The following is a 22,656-nucleotide window of genomic DNA, read 5'->3' as shown; positions in this document are numbered from 1 at the left end:
TACTAATAAGGTCTTAAGGTATGTACAAAACTTTGTCTTCGAAGGAGGATGTTACAATTAGAAGCTCGCTATGAATGTCATGCATTAGTGAAATGGAGTTACGCATGCCACCCCAATTTAACTGTCATAAGTCCCATTGCATTATCAATCATCTCTCATTTGATTTACTCAGTGTGCATTATTGAAAAGCGTCAAACTGAATGGACAGAAGCTTCCACTGGAGAGGTTCCTCCCACACCATGCATGCATGCACAGAGCAAAACCACTCATGCACCTGAAGTTCAGTTACCTTCATATGATGACTGTTGGTCAGCTTTAAAAAAGGCAAGTGCATATCTTTTTTATTATTATTATTTTACTACGGATATGCATTTAGTGCGCAATGCACAAGTGCGTGTGTGTTTTTGCATCTCAGGAAGGATGAAGCTGATCCTACAGGAACAAAAGCGTGAACCTGTCTCATGCATCGCGGATACGAGAACTTCACAGCGCGCGCAGCGCTATCACCCCCTTTAATATGAGGATAAAAAAGCCGAAATAACGTGAGTAGATTGTTTGCAGACTTTAAACGATTAAGAATATTCCAAATGATCGCGAAATATGGATTTTCAATAAATGATGACACGTGGCAGGTGTTTGAAATTGATTGTCGTTATCGATTATTCTCGTTATTGATTAGGCTATTTGGTTACGAAACTTCGAAAAATCTTAAATGATTTTGTACAGGATTCCTTTTGGAATTTATTTCATAATTTGTAACCCTTCCTAATGAGATAAAATAATAATGCTCAAAGAATTAAATAAGACCCCATTTGATTTTATATTTATTTATTTTTATTTATTATTATTATTTGATTGTATAGACCTATTGGATATCGTGTCATGTTTATCAGAACCAGCTGTATTGGAATAATGTCTTGCTACTGGACAGTGAAAGGAAAGCTATAGGAGAGGAGCTCTATAGGAGTTTTAAAATCCTGAAAGATTCATTTTTTTGGATCTTATTGGTAATAAAAATAGCCCATTTGGGATTCTTTAGGATTACTTCCAAATTAAGATTGATTGAAATTCTAATTGGATTCTTTTAGGATGTGGTTGCTGAGAACTTTCTTATGCATTACTATTATGATATACAGTATGTTCATTATTTTAATTAGCTGATTTTACCTATCTCTGATTATATTGCTTATTTATTATTTTATATCCACCAATTCTGATTTTAATTCTGATTGGTGATACATTTACAGAACAGATGTTTACATCTGTTGCAGGAGAACCTTGTATGCAGATTTACACTGATGAATAATATACTTAATGATTTAGCTCATCATTAATGGTGCATTCAAGACTTTTGATTAGGAGGTGCATCACTGAGCAGAATATCATAATGCCAGAAAAACTGTATCATTTAAGGCAGGCAATCAACAGACCTTATGTACATGCTGATTCCCCTTCACACACACACACACACACACACACACACACACACACACACACAGAGAGAGAGAGAGAGCAGTGAACAAAAAAAGCCTAGGCAATTTTGGACTAAATGTGTTTTTCCCCCATTTGTTTTCATCTGAGGATGCCAGATTCCAGCTTGTTCCTCATTAATTTAAGGCTTTTCTATTATTAGAAACACAGAATGCCTTCTAGAACACACTAGAAAGAATCATCAATCTATGCGGAAAGATAGAGATGTTCTTATTGCTCTTGAAACGAAGTCTTATTTCTCGTTTTGAACTGTTAGAAACAAGTGATTGGACTTTATATTCAAGTCAATAACTTTTGTCAAAAGCAATGGGCACATTGGAAAGAAAAGGTCATCTGTCTTAAGGGATATGACCTTTTGATGAATGGTGCTTCTCTTATCCATGCACGTGTCTCTGGAGGTCATTCTCAAAAAGTCGTGAATGTACGGATGAGGACATGAACAGATAGTGCATCCTAAGTATACCAACTGTGTCCTCTTTTGACATTTGGCCTCTTTTAAGATCAACATAAAATCAAAATTGACACTTAATTTCTCAGTACGCGCACCTGGTCTTATCGTGCGCGATTCATCAGTGCATGTTATTTCCAAGAAAAATTACAGTGACACCTTGCAGTGTGGATGCAGCATCATTCAAACGCAATCTTTTTAGTTACTGTTGCCATTGTAGAAATTCACTATTCACAGTCAGCCACATTTAATTTAATTCATGAGTGAAAGTGTCCATTAACAGGGCCATTACTGAGATCAAGCGAGTAGTATTTGGATGGTCATGTGATTCTTACATGGCAGCCCCCATGAGGGGACCCTCTCCATGTAGAATAAGTTTTTAGTCTTCATCTTGTGTGAATGGTCATGATTTTATATATAGGTTTCAAAATTACAATTGATTTCTTTAGGAGTCAAACTTTTTAAATATGAAAAAATTACTGAGTGCACCTTTAATCTAATGAACTTGCTCTGCCTCTGTGTCTGAAACAACGTTCCCTTTCGGTTGACGTCACCAAGTTCATGTGGGCTGGTTAATGTTAACTAATAGCCAAATAGCTATTTAGGCATTGTTTTGGAAAAGTCAAGCTGGCTCCATTCTGTTTTGGAACCCCAACTTGTTGTGATCCAATCAATTCCCATTGGATAAAACAGTCCTGTCCTAAATTTTTTACAATATCCTGTTTCATTTGGAAAGATGTCACAATATGGAAGTAAAATGAGGTGCGAATGACTTTTCATGGTGAGATTAAAGAATAAAACCCTTGGGAGTGATACCATAATGCTTATATTACCAAACACTAAAGCCAGGCAAGAATAAAACATCTATTAGTGTGGCTGAAAATCAGTCGCACTATTCAAGTACACACTGTACTTCTAGCTGCTTGTGTATAGTGCGTTTGTTAGGTTTATGGTGCTTAGCAACAAATGGAGGAAATACATTTCCCAAGGAATGATAGAAATATACCCTTTGGATAAAAACAATGCTACAACCTGGTTTACCTTTTTTAATTCAATGCACCCTGAAAGATTGTGTCCTGCAAAATCTGAGTCATCTCTGGTGGAGGGAAGCCCGCATTAGTGTGTTTATGTTTTCAGACTGTAAATGACCCAAGATGCCAGGCTCTTTATTGGCAATTTTCCTTTCCCCTTGGGCGAAAAAGCCATCCACAGAGTTCATGTCATATAATCAGCTTAAATGGCAATATAGTCACTTCTAAATGTGCTCATGAGCCAAAAACTGGCTTTGCATTGCCTGTGAATTGGATTTTAATGAAGTTCTATCCATCTCATATGGGCAGGCCTTGCTTTTTTTTTTTTTTTTTTTTTGAATGCCCAATTCCCAATGTGCTTTTTTTTAAAGTGCTGATTCACCTCAGTCCGGGTGGCGGAGGACAAATCCCAGTTGCCTCCATGTCTGAGACCATCAACCTGCGCATCTTATCACGTGGCTTGTTGCCATGGAGACATAGTGCGTGTGGAGGCTTCGCGCCATCCACCGCGGCAACCACACTCAACTCACCACGCACCCCACCGAGAATGAACCACATTATAGCAACCACAAGGAGGTTACCCCATGTGACTCTACCCTCCCTAGCAACTGGGCCAATTTTGTTGCTTAGGAGACCTGGCTGGAGTCACTCAGCATGCCCTGGGATTCAAACTAGCAAACTAGCCAACTCCAGGGGTGGTAGCCAGCGTATTTTACCACTGAGCTACCCAGGCCCCTATTCCAGGAGCAACCTTATGATGATAGTCAAGCATTAAATGGGTATTATGATGGGCGTTTTTAAATAATAACTGTAATTGAACATGGCAACAAATAATGAAGAAGGCTGTGTTTGTGTAAACACTGAAAAATGTAATCTAAGCTGAAGATAAATGCAGTTATATTAAGGTTCATTTTCAGTTTAATGAAAACATTAAGAGAATATCCAACCATCAATATTTGATGCTGTGTTATGGCACATGCCTTGTAGTTGTGCACTTTTTTTGTTTTGTAAATTATACTAGATTTTTACATTTTCTGTAAGAAAAGTAAGTGGTACTTGCCTGTGCCAAACTCGTTGGCACAATGCTAGGGTGTTCTAGGTAGTCACTAAGGCATTGTTAGGTAGCTGACAGGGTGTTCTAGCTGGCTGAAAAGAAAACCACCCCAAGTCTCTATGATAATCTGGTCACAAGATATGGCTCAGGTCCCTCCTTCAGGGTTTTTTTCTTTTTTTCTTTTTTTCTTTTTTTGCCCGTTTGAGCAACAGTAATAGTAATCCTTACCTTAGTAAGCAACTCTAAAATATACCTTTTTCAGTAGTTGCTGAAAAATATGCTCATGCTACATATTTCATTAGATGTGCATGCTTCATCCAGAGGATGTGCAGTCTGAACATTGCTCACTTCCACTCCAGTTGAGCACACCAGATAGAAGACATAATTCAGATATTGTCTAAGAAAGTTACCATGCTGAGAATGAGATCCCTGACATTCATAAATAATTGAGCAAATGTGGACAATTGAGTGTATCAAAGAGAATTGGTGTTGGTTTTAAAAGATTTCCTTCCCTATTTATACAGTCACGTTTCATTCTGTCAAAGATATTTTCTCAAAAATGGATTTAGAACAGAATAAAAATTAATATAGATATGTTATAATATATTTTCTAGCTTATTATCACATATAATGGCGCAAAAAAGTATTTGGATACTTCAGCCACACATAAAAATTTATGAACATCCTTGCAGTAGTAGATAACAAAATATCAAAGTAACTTTTCAAGCAAAACATGTTAATTTAACAAGTTAAATGTTTAAACAGATAAAGTGTTCAGAATAAAGACAAAAAGTATTCTGACACTTTCTAGTTGTCAAACCTTAGTAGAACATGTCCATAGTTAGTTTGATGAACTACACCTGTGGTTACTCGTCTAGGACACCTGTGTGAATTTTCTGTAGAGGAACAGGACAGGAAGTGACTTTATACATCCTCTAAAAATCACCTTGACACCAGTTAATTAAAAGTAATTGCAGAAATGACTCAGAGAAGTAATATTCTGAGAAAAGCTCTAGCATCATTTGTTTGCAGATGCCACTTGGTTTGATATTTTGTTTTCTAGTGAAATGAAATCCATACACTATCAAGTGTGTTTTAAGTGTCTAAATACTAGTGTTGGGTCCGAGTCCATCTTAGTCGAGTCTGAGACAAGACAAAGAAACCCTTAAGTTAAGAAAACTCTTAGTAACACTACACTTACTACTATAGCTAAGGGTTTTCTTGGGGTTTCTCACAACTGGGACTTGGTATTTAACAAATCAAGTTTAAGTCAAGTCTGAGTCCAAAGGAGGCCAAGTTGGTCTCAAGACCTCAAGTCCATAACAGCCGAGTCTGAATCCGAGTGAATCTGTTTGTGAAGCTAAATTTATATTACAACTGTAAACTCAACACTAAAGGCCACCACGGTTTACTCACAGAGAGTTTACTCACAGAAAAGTTCTACATCCTTCTCGTTCTTCACTCAGAGCCAAAAAGAAGTTTGAAACAGTTGAGCAACCGTATATTGTTTGTGAACATTCAGACACCGGCTATGCCACTGGGGGAGGCGTTTAGAGGTATATTTAAATATAAGGATGCGCAAGACTACATGTTAAATCTTAACTCATGTGACATTAAAATGTATCATCAATGACTTCATTCCTCATTCTATGAGTAGAATTCACATGAGATCAGTAAAATATGTTGTTTTGACAACTCAATGATGATTTAATTAATGTATATGCAGTAGAGAATGTGTAATTTGTCATGTTTACATTTTGCAGTCATGGTGCTAATGCGCACTGATTACACTCTGTTATTGTAATTTACAATGATTTTGATACTACTGTAATGATGGGTGTATAATTTTCTTTTTTTAATAGGTAGAATACAGACAAAAGAATTACGATAATAAGAATATCTCACTATGGGCAGATGTGTGAATGGCTTTCATCTGCAGATGGAGAAGATTTGGTTCCTTTTGTAGACTCATTAAGCAATTACATTAATATTTTATTGAATTGAACATTTTTTCTTCTTTTTAACAGGTTCATGCTGTATGTCCTTGGACTGAATGAAGGAACCAAGTTTAATATGGGCCAAACAGATACAGCCAACGAAATGGAAGACATGGTCCATGATGGCGATGAAGAGACCATCTGGCACGAAGGCATCTTGGTCAATGACAGCAATCCTTACAAACCCACCTTTGTGGATGACATCACCAAGCACCTGAGTGTTCAGATTTCTCTTATATTAGCATACTCGCTAATAATCCTACTAGGATTTTTGGGCAACACCTTGGTCATTTACATGATCATTCTGTACAGAAACATGCGTACGGTCACCAACTACTTCATTGCTAATCTCGCTTTGGCCGACTTAATGGTGGACACAGTGTGCTTGCCTTTCACGCTTGTATACACATTGTGGGACGAATGGAAGTTTGGTGCCATAATGTGTCATATGGTGCCTTACAGCCAAGCTCTGAGCATCCACGTGTCCATTCTTACTCTAACCGTCATTGCTCTAGAGCGCTATAGGTGTATCGTCTTCCATCTTGGCCAACGCCTCAACAGATGCACTAGTTTTATCATCATCGGCCTGATTTGGACATTCGCTGCCGTACTAGCCAGCCCATTGGCTATTTTCCGGGAATATCGCTACGAGGAGATCCCATACATTGACTTACGGATCGCAGTTTGCTCCGAGAAATGGCCCAATGGAACCAATCGTGATGCAGTCATCTATAGTCTATCAATGCTTCTATTGCAGTACATGGTACCATTGGCGATCATCAGCTATGCTTATGTGTGTATCTGGATTAAACTGAAGAACCACGTCAGCCCTTCCAACCGCAATGATGGTATCATGCGTCGCAAAAAGACCACAAAGATGTTGGTGCTGGTAGTCGTGGTCTTTGCTGTCTGCTGGCTTCCCTTTCACGTGTTTCAGCTGGCTAGTGATCTCGACTTGGTTCTGAAGTTCAAAGAGTACAAACTCATCTATACCTTTTTTCACATCGTGGCAATGTGCTCAACCTTTGTCAATCCGTTGCTGTATGGTTGGATGAACCAGAACTACAGGAATGGTTTTCTCATGTTCTTCCGCTGTGAACACAAACCAGACAGTATCTATCCTGATGGGTCCTTCAGAACTCGATCGTTGCGAGGGATGATTGTGAATGGGCACAATGATGGTCAACCTGCAACTGCAGTCTGATCACAAAGACTAGGGCTGTGTTGAGAATAGCTACTACTTTGACTAATTCTGCTGTGAATATTATGTATACTTTGCATAGTATGCAAATTTTCTATATACTGATGACCCAGATGACCTATTACAGGGCAGTATACACAGGGTTGGGAGTGTTACTTTTGAAATGTATTCCACTACAGATTACAGAGTACATGCTGTAAAATGTCATTTGTAACGTATTCCATTAGATTACTCAAGGTCAGTAACGTATTCTAAATACTTTGGATTACTTCTTCAGCACTGGTAGATTTTTTCACTTGTTTTGACTATAAAAACTCTGCCAGTACAGTAAGACAAAATACACATGTTTAAAATACATTCTCTGAAAAACCTAAATATCTTATGCAGTGTTGTTTCTAAAACAAGATAAATCAAATTGATCTTGTTTTAAGGATTTTTAGATATTTTTACAGGAAAACAATACAAAAATCATTATCAAGAATAAGATTTTTGCCCTAATATCAAAGATCTTACTAGAAAAAATAAATTATAATCCAACGTGAATTTTCCTGATAAAAAAAATATGATCGTGTCTGGTAACGTGCATGTAAAATGGTAGAAATAGCATTTTAGCTTAGCGTAAAGCTGACAATTTACACAAGGTATATTTCTGTTTCTTTTGTTCCAAACTTACTTCAAACTTACTTCTCTGTCTGCTCGTATGAATGTAACGCATCATAAGAAAGTGTTTCACCACTGTTCAAATGATCATTTATATGTATAAATGTTTTCCATCTGAAAGGACTAAATATTAAATGAAACTAATGACAATAAAATGCAAAGTAATCTCTTCAGTTATCAAAATACTTTTTGAATGTAACTATTCTAATTACCAATTATTTAAATTGTAACTGTAGTGGAATACAGTTACTTATATTTTGTATTTTAAATATGTAATCCTGTTACATGTATTCCGTTACTCCCCAACCCTGAGTATACAACTGTTCAAACTGTGTGGGATCCCAGCCTCATTAAAATCTCATGAAAATGATGTGACTGTGGCACATAATTTGAGTTTGCAAAATTACATTGTGTGGTTTACTATATGTATCGCAGCAGTTACAAGGTCCGCTGTGTGATGCTATAAACGAGTTAAATGCTCTCCCAAACGGATGAGGGATTTTAGATTAATCAAGTTATCAAGTTTTAAATCAACAAAACCAACCTTGCTACCCTAAACCTAGCTTATAATGTCGTAAAAGCAAATGTGAGATGAAAAATGCAAATGTTGACATCATTTTGTGGTTCTTCTAGGACACTTTTGGCTCACATGCAACTCATGAGTTCTTCTGGACACATAGCCCTGTCGTTCCCGTTGCAAGCTTGTGAATGTACAGTTGCAATCGAAATTATTCAACCCCCCTGACCAGCAATACATTCTGGTGATGTGAATTAAAACACATCAACTAAAACCTCAGTAACAGTCAAAGTACGTTTTTAATACACATTTGAGTGATTTTGAGTACAAAGAGTTAAGTTTACCCAAATTTTAAAATAAAAAATAATTAATTCTCTCACAAATGTCATGTCAAAAATATTCAACCCCCAAAGTCAATCATTTGTGGAGCATCCTTTATCCTTAATAACAGCAAATAAATGTTTCAGGTTAGTGTTCTCAAGCTTCGGACACCTCTCTATTCGAATTTTTACACATTTCTCATGAGCAAAAGCTTCCAGCTCATTGACATTCTTTGGTTTCTGTGCTGCCACTGCTTCCTTGAAATCCCAACAAAGGTTTGCAAAGGGATTTTAATGATGGACTGAAAGGGCCATTTAAGGACATTCCACGACCTATCCCTGAACCAGATTTTGGACAACTTGGATGTATCCTTGGTGTTATTGTCTTGCTGGAAAGTCCAGTGATCACGAGTTTCAATTTACACACTGAAGGGATCAGATTTTTCTTGCCAAAATGGCCTGATACCTGAAATAATCCATGGCATCAGTCACGTAGTCAGGGTAGCCGTTTCCTGCAGCCGCAAAACACCTCCATAACAGGACTGACCCACCTCCACACTTGACTGTGGGAATGGTGTCGTTCTTATCATCACCTTGTCATCTTACTCCAGACGTACTGCTGACCCATGGGTCTGAAACTCATTTTCAATTTAGTGTCATACGTCTATAAAACCTTTTTCCAGGACTCCACAGGACTTTCCTACTTCTTTCCTATTACTTCTTGAATATTCAAGTCAACATTTCCCTTTGTGAAGTTTTGCTTTCTTCCACACCCCAAGAAGGTTGCTGTTGTATCATATTTAAAAAATGTATGAATGATGCTGCCAACTTTGTCTATTGGAAATTGAAGTGCCTTGGAAATGTACTTTTAGCCATGACCTTTCTTGTGTAATGAAATTATCTCCTCTTAGCTTTTGAGACAGCTTATATTTAATTGCATTTTTTGCATAGAAATACATTTTTGCTTACAACACTAAACTTTCATTTTAAAACTTAAATAAGTGCCATTGCAGATTGATGACTTAATTTGGTTTTAAAACAATTCTTGTGTAGCCTTACATATTTAACAAACGGCTACATGCAATAGGGGTTGAATAATTATGACATGGCTGTATTTTAAAAATAAATCCTGCTATTTACAAATATTAGGTTATATTTTCACACTATGACTTTGAATGTGTCACTCAACTGATATAGATGTAAAGTTTAAAAATTCTGGGTCATCAGAAAAGCTTACCTTTGTAAATCCTTACTGTCTTGGGGGGGTTGAATAATTTTGATTGCAACTGTAGTTGGTTATGTAATGCAAATGTTAGAATGCAAGTCCTGCACATTAGTAAGAGTGTTTTGAGGTCATAAGATAGCATTGTGTGAGATAGCATAGTCACGTGTTTATGACTAATAATCTGTTGTTTGTGATTTGTATGAAAGTAAATAAAAACCATTGTTGTTTTAGCGCCTCTAGTGTTTATTGCACTAGAAAACTGTTGTGATATGTACAACAAACCACGTAAAAATCATTTAGCAAAAATGTAGGAATAGTCATGTGATTCTATGAGACCAGGTTGTGGGATCCTGTATCTCACAATGCAACTGATTACCTACTATAACTGCACATTTCAGCAATTGTAGTACTGTAAGTCATCAAACTATAGGCATCATTGCAAAATATGCAGAGAATACATACAATTTCTACTGCAGAAAAAGACTGGCATGATAGTATCAATAACTGGTGCATCTAAAGATTACAGTAAACCAATTAATGGCTTTAATATTTCATCTTATTACCAGTTTGGTGGTTAGTTTAAATATTTAAGTAAACTGGATGTCTTGGGATGAATTAGATTTTGTGATTTGTCAAAGGTTAAAATGTCTTTGTAAATATACTGATATATATAATGTAAATAAAATAAACTGCTTAATGTTACTGATTGTATTTGGTATAAAGGCTATAATGTATTTTATATGCAGTGTTTTCTTGCTATCTATAGAATCATATGATTTTGTGCTTCATAGCATATACATTTGTGCTCTGGCGTTGGAGATGTGAAATAAAATATTGCATATTATTATTACTTGTTTTACAGATTTATGTGCTGATCTGATCTCAGACAACTAAAATGCACTAGAGCAAGGCTGATTGCATGAATAAAACCATAATCTATCTGTGTTGTGCTTTATCAAAGCTACAGATCTATTATAGTGCAGATAAAGTCCTGACAGCAAAAAACAGAAATGTCACCGGCTTCACACTAACATTTGGCTGAAGTGGTTATGAAAACAAAACAATAACATCCACAATGCACCTGCTGCATTATTCATCGCCACTGCACAACTGAATGTTTTTCATACTGTGATCACTTATTTCTGGTGCATTACAAAAGTGGCATGACAGAAAGAAACCTTTGAGAATATATAAAGCTGCAGCACAAACCTTTAGATCTGCTCTCTACATTCAAAAAGCCATAGGATGAAAACAATCAGCATTAGCACATCATAATACAGGTCCCATTATATTAATTGTCTTGTATATAACTGTGTCCAGTCCAGAGGGGTTTTTTATTTTGTTGTCATTGGGTGGTTATTTTAAAATACGGCTATTTATGACAGCTATTTCTTCAGGGCAGTAAATTTTATTTTCTTATGGAATTGTTCTAAAACCATGTGCACATTTTTATTTTTTAAATTAGTCTACATACTAGCAACCAAGATTGAAGAGTGTTTTATTTGATTTATTTTTTTCATGAAAACATATTGCTTAAGAAATGCATGTTGTACAAGGGCTTGAACATTGCACTAGAGCAGGGGTTTTCAAACTGAGGTCTGTACTGTGTCCATGGAAAATTGGAGGAAAAAAAAAAAGGATTTAAAAATATTTGCTAGGCCGCCAAAATTAATGTGTTAGCATGAGTGTAACGATGCTGCTGGCACTGGCAATGATGAAAGTGTAAAGAACCTAAGTGCAACTTTATTCCAACGTGTAAATCCATAAACCCTAACTACAAACATGAATTAAACATAAACATGACAGTAACTTGGCTTGACCACCAAAGTTACAACAACAAACATCAATTCCTGACACTAGACCATGGAAAACATGAGGGTTAAATACATGACATGGGAGAACACATGACAAAGATAACCAATAAACACAAAGAACTCTAAACAACATAACAAGACAATCAACCAATGAAAACAAGACACATGAACATGGAGGGAAACATGAAATCACATGACAAGGGAACCACATGACATGAAACAGGAACTAGAATTTCAAAATAAAAGACATGAAAAACATGAACCAACAAAATACACATCACAATGAGGTATTAATTAAATATGCTTAAGGCAATAACTTTAAACACATTTACTGAATTTGATATCATTATTGTTTCACTTTTTATTCTTATTTTCAAAGACTGATCATTGAAAGTAATACATAAATAACAAATCTGCTTTATATGGGGCTTGTAATGTCTTTGTAAAGTTGCTTCAGAACAATATGTATTGTGAAAACGCTATACAAATAATTTAGAATCGATTTGAAAATGTTTCTCTTCAGATTCACCTAACATTACATTAATGGGTAAAATAATAATAATATGTCAACATATTATGAAGTACATATTTTCCAGATAATATTTTATTTGGCTTTAGTACAGTGACAATGTTCTGCTCTCTTAAATGGGTCTTTATACATGAATAGATAGATAGACAGACAGACAGACAGACAGACAAAGACAGACAGACAGACAGATAGATAGATAGATAGATAGATAGATAGATAGATAGATAGATAGATAGATAGATACCCATATGAGGGACTCCTTAATATATGGGGTGATCATATTTGTGTTTGAAAAGTTTGTAAACCCCCTGTAGAACACCTAATAGAAGTTTGGAACAAATGTAATCAATTTCTGCCCTCTACTGGTCCTAGTATGAAGTAGTTTTTAGTATGTGAAGCAGAACAAATCAAAAGAAGCATAAAACACAACAAACGTGAGTTTGGGTTAAATGCATACATATTAGCCTAATACTTAAAAATACAAGTTTTATTATGAATAATAAACAAATAAAAGGGAAAAAAAAAACACATTGCCTACGGTAAACTCACAGTTTTTTTCTATTGATTATAGCACAAAATAACTCTATTTGTTAACTTTAAAGATTGTAGTGCAGTGGTTCTCAACCATTTTTTGATGAACGCCCCCGTACTTCATTTATCACGCACCCCTCTCTACTAATTTGCTCTCAGCGCCCCCTGGCATCCTTTGAACGCCCCCTAGGGGGCGATACCACCCCCTTTGAGAACCCCTGTGTGGATGGTCATGATGAACTGCACGTAGATCAGTTGTACAGTGCTGTCATGTAAATGATCTTCCGGAAGTGTCGTCACTGACCATAAACTTCCTCCCTTCAGTTCAGTCACGTACAGTCATGTAGGCAAGACACACGTCACGAATGATCGCGATGCGCGAGACGTAGGAGTAGAAAATCACCTCATAAGACGCTCGATAGTCTGTTTACTTTGGTAAGTGCTGTTTGACATCCTTGTTTACTGCAGTGTCTGCACGCACAGATAGAATCAGATTATTTCGTGCAATATTTCATTCAGAAAAACAGTAAACATGTTAGCACTGAGCTAAACGGCACGAGCAGCTCTTCTGCATGACTCTGATCAGCTGAAACTGTTCCAGTTCAGATTTCTAGACAGCATGGTTTGTTCATTATAGTCTAAAAAAACTCGTGAGCTGTCTATGTAGCATTTCTATGTAGCAGAAAGTCAAAACTTAGTGTGCTGCCTTCCTAGACAGCATTGTTGGGCATGGTAGTCTCAAACCTACTGAACTGACTAGATAGACATTTTTTGAGGATCATTTTTGAGGATCACAATTAGAAAAAACTTCTGGGTTGCCTACCTGTTCAACATTTTTGGGCGTCAAATGAGTGTTCTAAGAGGCTTTATGGAAGTAGAACTCTTTTATTCTGCATCTTATCTGGTCTTATCATCTAAATGTTATTTATCGTTGTGTCATGTTTAGTTAAGAAAGCATTGCTGTCTTTGTCCTCATTTGCAGTTTTCAGCACAAGTGGGTTGAGTGGGAACAATGGTGAAATACTTCAGCTGTGCAGGCTTTCTGAAGAGCTCATGGGACCAAGTGTTTCTTGCATTCTGGCAGAGATATCCCAACCCATACAGGTCAGTTCAAATTACTTGTATTGTCACACAACCATATACACAAGTGCAGTAGTGGGTGCAGTTCCGAGCAACATAGCAGTCGTGACAGTGATGAGACATATACCAATTTACAATAAACATCAGATTTACACAACACAATTTACATATCTAATATACACATAATTACACACAACACAATATACAAATAATAATATACAATATACAGTAAAAATAGTATAGTATATATAAAATGTACAGTAGGTTGTATTGTACTGTATTGACATTCAGGCTGACGGTTGATAGTCAGTTGCCAGTGTGTTGTTAAGAGAGAATATAATTTATGACAGTCCAGTGTGAGATAATAAGATTAATAAAGTGCAGTGCTGATGTATATCGACCGTGAGAGATCAAGAGTTCAAAAGTCTGATTGCTTGGGGGAAGAAGCTGTCATGAAGTCGGCTGGTGCGGGTCCTGATGCTGCGATACCGCCTGCCTGATGGTAGCAGTGAGAGCAGCCCATGGCTTGGTTGGCTGGAGTCTCTGATGATCCTCCGAGCTTTTTTCACACACCGCCTGGTATATATGTCCAGGACGGAGGGAAGCTCACCTCCGATGATGTGTCTGGCAGTTCGCACCACCCTTTGCAGGGCTTTACGGTTGTGGGCGGTGCTATTGCCGTACCAGGCAGTGATGCAGCCAGTCAGGATGCTCTCTACAGTGCTGGTGTAGAACCGTGTGAGGATGTGGCGGTTCATTCCAAACTTCCTCAGCCGTCTCAGGAAGAAGAGGCGCTGATGAGCCTTCTTCACAACGGCTTCAGTGTGGACGGACCATGTGAGTTCCTCAGTGATGTGGACACCAAGGAACTTGAAGCTGCTGACTCTCTCCACCGGTGCTCCAATGATGGTGATGGGACTGTGTTCTCTGTCTTTTCTTCTGAACTCCACCACAAGCTCCTTGGTCTTGCTGATGTTGAGGGAGAGGTTGTGCTCCTGACACCAGCGTATCAGAGTGTGCACCTCCTCTCTGTAGGCCGTTTCATCATTGTCAGTGATCAGACCTACCACTGTCGTATCATCTGCAAACTTAATGATGGCATTGGAGCTATGTGTTGCCACACAGTCATGTGTGTACAGAGAATACAGGAGTGGGCTGAGAACACAGCCCTGTGGGGCTCCAGTGTTGAGGGTCAGTGATGAGGAGATGTTGCTGCCCATTCTAACCACCTGGCATCTGCTTGACAGGAAGTCCAGGATCCAGCTGCACAGCGAGCTGTTTAAGCCCAGAGCCCAGAGTTTCACATAAAGCTTGGAGGGCACTATGGCGTTGAATGCTGAGCTGTAGTCTACAAACAGCATTCTCACATATGTGTTCCTTTTTTCCAGGTGGGAGAGAGCAGTGTGTATTGTAGATGCAATGGCATCATCAGTGGAGCGGTTGTTGGGGTATGCAAACTGCAGTGAGTCCAGTGAGGCAGGCAGCACAGAGCAGATGTAATCTCTGATTAGTCTCTCAAAGCATTTGCTGATGATTGGGGTCAGAGCAACAGGACGCCAGCATTTAAGCAAGTCATTTTGGATTGCTTTGATAGAGGCACATTGGTGGGTGTTTTAAAGCATGTGGGGACCACAGACATGGAGAGGGAAAGGTTGAGAATGTCCGTTAAAACACCAGCCAGTTGGTTCGCGCACACTCTGATGACGCGGCCCGGAATGCCATCTGGACCCGCGGCTTTACGGATATTAACCCGTCAGAAGGATCGGGTTACATCCACTACAGAGACAGAGAGTGAAATAACCTCTGTAGCTTCGGACGTGAGAGAGGGCGGTGTTATTTCCTTCGAAACGAGCATAAAAAGTATTTAGCTCATCCGGGAGAGAGGCAGCTGTGTTCATGGCGGAGTTTTTATTCCCTTTAAAGTCCGTGATAATATTAATTCCCTGCCACATGCTTCTAGAGTTGGTGGTGTTAAACTGTCCTTCAATCTTGTCCCTGTACTGGCGTTTGGCTGCTCTGATAGTTTTGCGGAGGGCATAACTGGCTTGTTTATGCTCCTCCGCATTCCCAGAAATAAAAGCGGAGGTCCACGCATCAAGAGCTGCGCGAACATCGCTATTTGTCCATGGCTTCTAGTTGGGGTACATCCGTATTGTTTTGGTCGGAACAACATCCTCTACACACTTTCTGATGAAACACGTTACGCTATCAGCGTACACCTTGATGTAGTCATCAGAGGTGGACCGGAACAGTCTGCGTGATCAAAACAGTCTTGTAGCGTAGAATCTGACTGGATCGTTCTGAGGGTGGGTGCTTCCTGTTTGAGTTTTTCCCTGTAAGCGGGCAGAAGCAGAATGGAAGAGTGGTCTGATTTGCCAAATGGTGGGCGGGGGAGAGATTTGTACCTATCCCGGAAGGGAGAGTAGCAGTGGTCCAAAACCCGGTCCCCTCATGTGTTGAAACTGATGTGTTGGTGGTATTTTGGTGCAATTGATTTAAAATTGGCTTTGTTAAAGTCCCCAGTCACAATGAACGCGGCCTCAGGGTGCGTGGTTTTCTGCTTGCTTATAATCCTGGACAACAGATAACATCTCATTTTGGTTGTTGATGTTTAAGCTGACTGTGTGTATTATTACAGTTGAAGTCAGAAGTTTACATACACCAAATACATTTAAACTCAGTTTTTCACAATTCCTGACTTTTAATCGTAGAAAACATTCCCTGTCTTAGGTCAGTTAGGATCACTACTTTATTTTAAGAATGTGAAATGTCAGAATTATAGCAGAGAGAATTATTTATTTCAGCTTTTATTTATTTCATCACATTCCCAGTGGGTCAGAAGTTTACACACACTTTGTTAGTATTTGGTAGCATTGCTAAATTGTTTAACTTGGGTCAAACGTTTTAGGTAGCCTTCCACAACTTCTCACAATAAATTTCTGGAATTTTGGCCCATTTCTCCAGACAGAACTGGTATAACTGAGTCAGGTTTGTACGCCTCCTTGCTCGCACATGCTTTTTCAGTTCTGCCCACAAATTTTCTATCAGATTGAGGTGAGGTCAGGACTTTGTGATGGCCACTCCAATACCTTGACTTTGTTGTCCTTAAGCCATTTTGCCACAACTTTGAAGGTATGCTTGTGGTCATTGTCCATTTGGAAGACCCATTTGCGACCGAGCTTCAACTTCCTGGCTGATGTCTTGAAATGTTGTTTCAATATATCCACGTAATTTTCCTTCCTCATGATGCCATCTATTTTGTGAAGTGCACCAGTCCCTCCTGCAGCAAAGCAACCCCACAACATGATGCTGTCACCCCTTAGCTTCACGGCTGGGATGGTGATCTTCGGCTTGCAAGCCTCACCCTTTTTCCTTCAAACATAATGATGGTCATTATGGCCAAACTGTTCAATTTTTGTTTCATTAGACCAGGGGACATTTCCAAAAAGTAAGAACTTTGTCCCCATGTAAACTTTCAAACTGTAATCTGGCTTTTTTATGGCAGTTTTGGAGCAGTGGCTTCTTCCATGCTGAACAGCCTTTCAGGTTATGTCGATATAGGAATCGTTTTACTGTGGATATAGATTATTGTCTACCTGTTTCCTCCAGCATCTTCACAAGGTCCTTTGCTGTTGTTTTGGGATTCATTTGCACTTTTTGCACCAAACTACGTTCATCTCTAGGAGACAGAATGTGTTGCTGAGCAGTATGATGGCTGTGTGGTCCCATGGTGTTTATACTTGTGTACTATTGTTTGTACAGATGAACGTGGTACCTTCAGGCGTTTGGAAAGTGCTCCCAAGGTTGAACCAGACTTGTGGAGGTCCACAACTTTTTTCTGAGATCTTTGCTGATTTCTTTTTATTTTCCCATGATGTCAAGCAAAGAGGCACTGAGTTTGAAGGTAGGCCTTAAAATACATCCACAGGTACACCTTCAATTCAGTACACCTCCCATCAGAAACTAATTGTCTAAAGGCTTGACATCTTTTCTGGAATTTTCCAAGCTGCTTAAAGGCACATTTAACTTGGTGTATGTAAACTTTGAACCACTGGAATTGTGACATAGTCAATTGTTGGAAAAATTACTTGTGTCATGCACAAAATAGATGCCCTAAACGACTTGCCAAAACTATAGTTTGCTAATATTAAATCTGTGGAGTGGTTAAAAAATGAGTTTTAATGACTTCAACCTAAGTGTATGTAAACTTCTGACTTCAACTGTATATCCAACTTTTTAATTTCACATCATGTTATTTTCTAATTCTATTCCTCAGTAATCATGTTTTGACGGAAGACATTGTATTTCGGGAAGTCACTCCGGACAACCATCTCATTTCCAGACGACTCTTGACCAAAACTAGCAGAGCTCCTCGCTGGGCGGAGAAGTTTCTGCCGGCTCATATGGCACAGAAAGCTTACATCATTGAGGACTCAATAGTAGATCCTCAAAGCAGGACCATGACCACGCTCACATGGAACATCACGCACGCACGTGTCATGGTGGGCCACAGTCTCTATGACGGTCTATAATGCATGCTGTGTTTGGGTGAATTTTATAAAGCATGTTTGGTTCTTATTTCATCCCAAAATCAATAGGAAAAAATATATATATATATATATATATTTTCCATTAAATTGTTTTAATGACGATTTAGCACATTTACCCCTCAAATTTTCATTACTGAAATGCAAACAAAAAGGGTCAAATTGTTATTTTAAATTAAAAAGTTATTTAAAGTATAAATAAATCATGGTCATACTCCTGTAATTTGTTCTGGTGATTTTGATAAAATAAACATTGTGTCCAGAATGAATAATTTTCATTACTTTATTATAGTAATAATGAGAGTTACCAGTCAAATGTAAATATTCAGATGCATCAAAGGGATAGTTCACTCAAAAATGCAAATTCTCTCATCATTTACTCACTCTCATGCTGTCCCAGATGTGTATGACTTAATTTCTTCAGCAGAACACAAACCAAGATATTTAAATGGAGAAATGTCTGTTTTTCCATTCAATGCGAGTAAATGGTGACCAAAATTTCAAGCTCCCAAAAAAGTAATAAAGACAGCATAAAGGTACTCCAGATGACTCCAGTGGTTTAATCCATGTCTTTCGAAGCAATCCAATCGATTTTGGGTGAGAACAGACCAAAATGTAACTCCTTTTTTCACTATGATCACATGATTTTAAGCTTGATTACACTTTAAGCTTGATTCCTAGCACCATCTATTGCTCTTCACGTGCGTCAAGCTCTAGGAAGTGTAATAGAGCAGGAAATCACGGTCGTGCCAAGAGACTGCAAAGGTGAGATGTACAAATGGAAAAAAAAAGAGTTCTCACCCAAAACCGATTGGATCGCATCAGAGGACATGGATTAAACCACTTAAGTCATTCAGATTACCTTTAGGCTGCCTTTATGACTTTTTTCGGAGCTTGAAAATTTGGGTCACCATTCACTTACATTGTACGGACAAACAGACATCATATCTCCATTAAAAAAAAATCATTGTTTGTGTTCTGCGGAAGAAAGAAAGTCATACGAGTTTGGGACGACATAAGGGTGAGAAAATGATGAGAAAATTTTGTTTTTTGGGTGAACTATTCCTTGTGGATTCATGCTATACACACATGCTAGATTGCCAGTCTAATTAATATTTTTAAATGTATTAAGTTAATTATAAATCAGGATTTGCTGTTAGTGTTTTGACAGTGAGGACTGTTTTATTAGATTTTGTACCTCTTGTCCTCTAGTGATAAATATTAATATATACAAGAGTTATTCATTGTACACATTCAACAGGTATTAAAGCTTTGCCAGCTGGCACATGTACTATTTTAGCTACTTAAAATGTGTGTTTTGGTTTATTTCTTGGAATGGCTAAAATTCCTGCTTAATTTGCGACAACTGGCAAATGCTAACAACAAAATCTGCACCATGTTTTCTCACGTAGAGTATTGAAGAGCGCTGTGTGTACAGAGTGAACGCTGACAACAACAGCTGGACGGAGATCAAGAGAGAAGCCTGGATCTCCTCCAACCTATACGGCCTCTCTAGAGCTATTCAGGTCAGTGGGTTAAATTTTTTTTTTTAATGGTAAACATTTCATATGAAATTATAACCTCAAAGGACGTTTATTTACAGCAGTGTTTGTGATCTGTTTAAATGCATTAAAGGGATAGTTCACCCAAAAATGAACATTCTCTCATCATTTACTCACCCTCATAATATCCCAGATGTGTATGACTTTATTTCTTCAGAAGAACACATTTAAAGAAAAATATAAAAATATCTTGTCTCAGTAGGTCCTTAAAATACAAGTGGATGGTGATCAGACATTTGAAGCTCCAAAAAGAACAGATAGTCAGCATAAACGTCATCCAAACAACTCAAGCGGTTAAATTAATGCCTTATAAAGAGAAACGATCGCTTTTGGTGCGAAAAAGATCAATATATAAGTACTTTTTAAAAATAAATCGGTCAGCAGCAGTATGTGCGCGATGTGACGTAATCGCAAGAATGCTGAGTTCACGTGGTCTCTTGTGTGATGAATTCAAGTTGGCATGTTACAGACGTAATCTCACGTTCTTCACTTGGTTGAGACATCCAGGATGAGCACCCAAACGCACCATTGTGAGTAAAAAAAACAAATGCTGATCTAAACCAAAACCAACAAAGCTTCTGTACAGCTCTCCTCCTACACAGTTGTAAACAGCGCTGCTCTTCCGGCTGTGAGTCACATGCGTCAGTTCTCGCGACTCGCGTGCCAACGTGATTACATCACACACGCATACCGCTCCTGACCAGAAGCATGATTTAGAGTAAAAAAAAAAAAGTACTTAAATATTTATCTTTTTCGCACCAAAAGCGATCGTTTCTCTTTATGAGACATTAATAGCTAGAGTCGTTTGGATGATGTTTATTCTGACTGTCTGTTCTTTTTGGAGCTTCAAACATCTGATCACCATCCACTTGCATTTTAAGGACCTACTGAGCTAAGATATTTTTCTATTTTTCTTCAGATGTGTTCAGTGGAAGAGAGAAAGTCATACACACCTGGTATATCATGAGGGTGAGAAAATGATGAGAGAATTTTCATTTTTGGGTGAACTAACCCTTTAAGATGTTAAATATCATATAGTATGCTACAGCCTGGACTGTCAAGTTGATGTAGGTGACGACATGCATCGCATGTGGTGTTTATAGCGAGCAGCTGTTTAGTCTGCAGTTACATTTTGCCACTTGAACTTTCACAACACTTGGCAACAATGATTGTTTTTCAAAGTGGTTTCCATCTTACTCCATTTTTAGGAATTTGGTCTTGCCCGGTTTAAGAGCAACGTTACAAAGACCATGAAAGGCTTTGAGTATGTGTTGGCCAAGATGCAAGGTAAGATGCCCAGCGAGAGTTCAAGCATGAAGAGGTTGCTTAGTGGTTTAATTCATTTAGTTGTAAACATCCACTGTTGAGCTGGATCTAATTGTCCCGCAGGTGAAATACCAACAAGAACACTGGCAGAAACCGCAACTGTAAAGGCACGTGAGACTGCACTCGCCGCCAAAGAGAAAGCAAAAGATTTAGCCTCACAAGCGCAGAAGAAACAGTATGTATGATGAGCAGACGGGTTTGGACGTGTCACAGCTGTGCATTGTGCCTGGACTCTCCCAGCTCTGCTGAAAAGGGCTGTGCCATTCCATCATACAGGGCACATTTGTTAGAGGGGGTTTGTTGGAGAATTTTAAAAGAGCTTTTGGATACACAAGTTGATAAATACAACTGTGCATCTCCGGATTCCTCAGAAGTCGAATGCATTTCCTGCTCTGATCCATCGCACCTGTTCCCTCTCTAAACCAAAACCCTCGAGTAAACTTGATTTAATGCAGCCGCATACTTCTCTTTCTGCTTTATCGAGTCTGGTTTACATGAGATGTTGTTTGCATTTTAGATTAATTTCTAGAATAATGTTAATTTCTCTGATTTTAATTAATCGATTTCCATGATGAATCTTCGTATTCACTCATGCTGAGGTTTAGAAATCGGCCTTGTTTAGCAATGTGATTTGTTGCTTCAAATTGAAGTTCTATCTCGATTGATGGGTCCACAATTCCAGCAGTCATTGCCTACTTGATACAGTATCTATAGAGTTCTGCAGAGCGGCCTAGTCTTTGGCACACGAGAGAATATGCCGGAAAGGATTGCAGTGGATGACAGCGTCCGTATACAAGTTTGGAAGTTGTATAGAAAATATGTCAAATGTTGAATGACTGAAACAAATGCATTTGTTTGAAGAAACAGATAGCTTAACATGTATTATAGCTCTAAATAATTGTGATCAACAGTTATCTCTAATAAATATTTTCTATCTGACGCATTTTTTCATCTCTCATTTGTGATTTTAATTCATTTGGATGCTTTTACATCTCTTACATGTGCACAACACTTGAGCCGGGAAGAATGCCGGTAAAGGTGTTTACATGCAATACAAAATCAGGGTAATGGGCAAAAATGTGCCAATCATAAAAGCTCATTTACATATAAAGGTCTAAAGGTCTTATGTGCAGTAGCCTATCAAAAACAGCCTGATTCTTATGATCAAAGAGAGGGTGGAAAACTGGCAACTGAAACTATATCACGACTGTTTTTGGCAAACATAGAAATAAGATGACTTTAAAGGCTACATGAAAAATATATATATATTTAAGATTTACGCATTTTAGTTTCATAAAATTCCATCAAATTGAATTATGTAAT

The 22,656-nt window shown here is 38.1% G+C and overlaps 2 protein-coding genes across 2 annotated transcripts; both read left to right on the top strand.

The window, feature by feature from the left end:
* The first annotated feature begins 329 nt into the window (after window positions 1-329).
* On the top strand, window positions 330-7,482 carry npy7r (neuropeptide Y receptor Y7). The gene is made up of 2 exons (XM_051659047.1): window positions 330-542; window positions 6,052-7,482. Exon 2 carries the CDS (start codon window positions 6,056-6,058, stop codon window positions 7,223-7,225), a length of 1,170 nt encoding a protein of 389 aa, XP_051515007.1. The 5' UTR covers window positions 330-542; window positions 6,052-6,055; the 3' UTR covers window positions 7,226-7,482.
* Window positions 7,483-13,128: 5,646 nt separating this feature from the next.
* prelid1a (PRELI domain containing 1a) lies at window positions 13,129-22,272 on the top strand. Its single transcript, XM_051659053.1, has 6 exons — window positions 13,129-13,253; window positions 13,801-13,922; window positions 18,175-18,400; window positions 19,858-19,971; window positions 21,216-21,294; window positions 21,397-22,272. The coding sequence occupies exons 2-6, from the start codon at window positions 13,831-13,833 to the stop codon at window positions 21,516-21,518; spliced, it is 633 nt and encodes a 210-aa protein (XP_051515013.1). The 5' UTR covers window positions 13,129-13,253; window positions 13,801-13,830; the 3' UTR covers window positions 21,519-22,272.
* The last annotated feature ends 384 nt before the right edge of the window (window positions 22,273-22,656 follow it).

The sequence above is a fragment of the Myxocyprinus asiaticus genome, chromosome 27 (assembly GCF_019703515.2).
Source record: "Myxocyprinus asiaticus isolate MX2 ecotype Aquarium Trade chromosome 27, UBuf_Myxa_2, whole genome shotgun sequence".
Classification (NCBI taxonomy): domain Eukaryota; kingdom Metazoa; phylum Chordata; class Actinopteri; order Cypriniformes; family Catostomidae; genus Myxocyprinus; species Myxocyprinus asiaticus.
The sequence above is the reverse complement of the archived record's forward strand: the minus strand, read 5'-3'. Positions and strand labels throughout refer to the sequence as shown.

What these genes read in the sequence shown, in the direction of transcription:
- prelid1a (XM_051659053.1), top strand. Translation starts at nt 13,831, where the DNA reads ATGGTGAAATACTTCAGCTGTGCAGGCTTTCTGAAGAGCTCATGGGAC. An exon ending in GCCTCTCTAGAGCTATTCAG is followed by an intron (nt 19,972 to 21,215) that starts GTCAGTGGGTTA and finishes CTCCATTTTTAG; the next exon opens with GAATTTGGTCTTGCCCGGTT. An exon ending in TGTGTTGGCCAAGATGCAAG is followed by an intron (nt 21,295 to 21,396) that starts GTAAGATGCCCA and finishes ATTGTCCCGCAG; the next exon opens with GTGAAATACCAACAAGAACA.
- npy7r (XM_051659047.1), top strand. Translation starts at nt 6,056, where the DNA reads ATGCTGTATGTCCTTGGACTGAATGAAGGAACCAAGTTTAATATGGGC.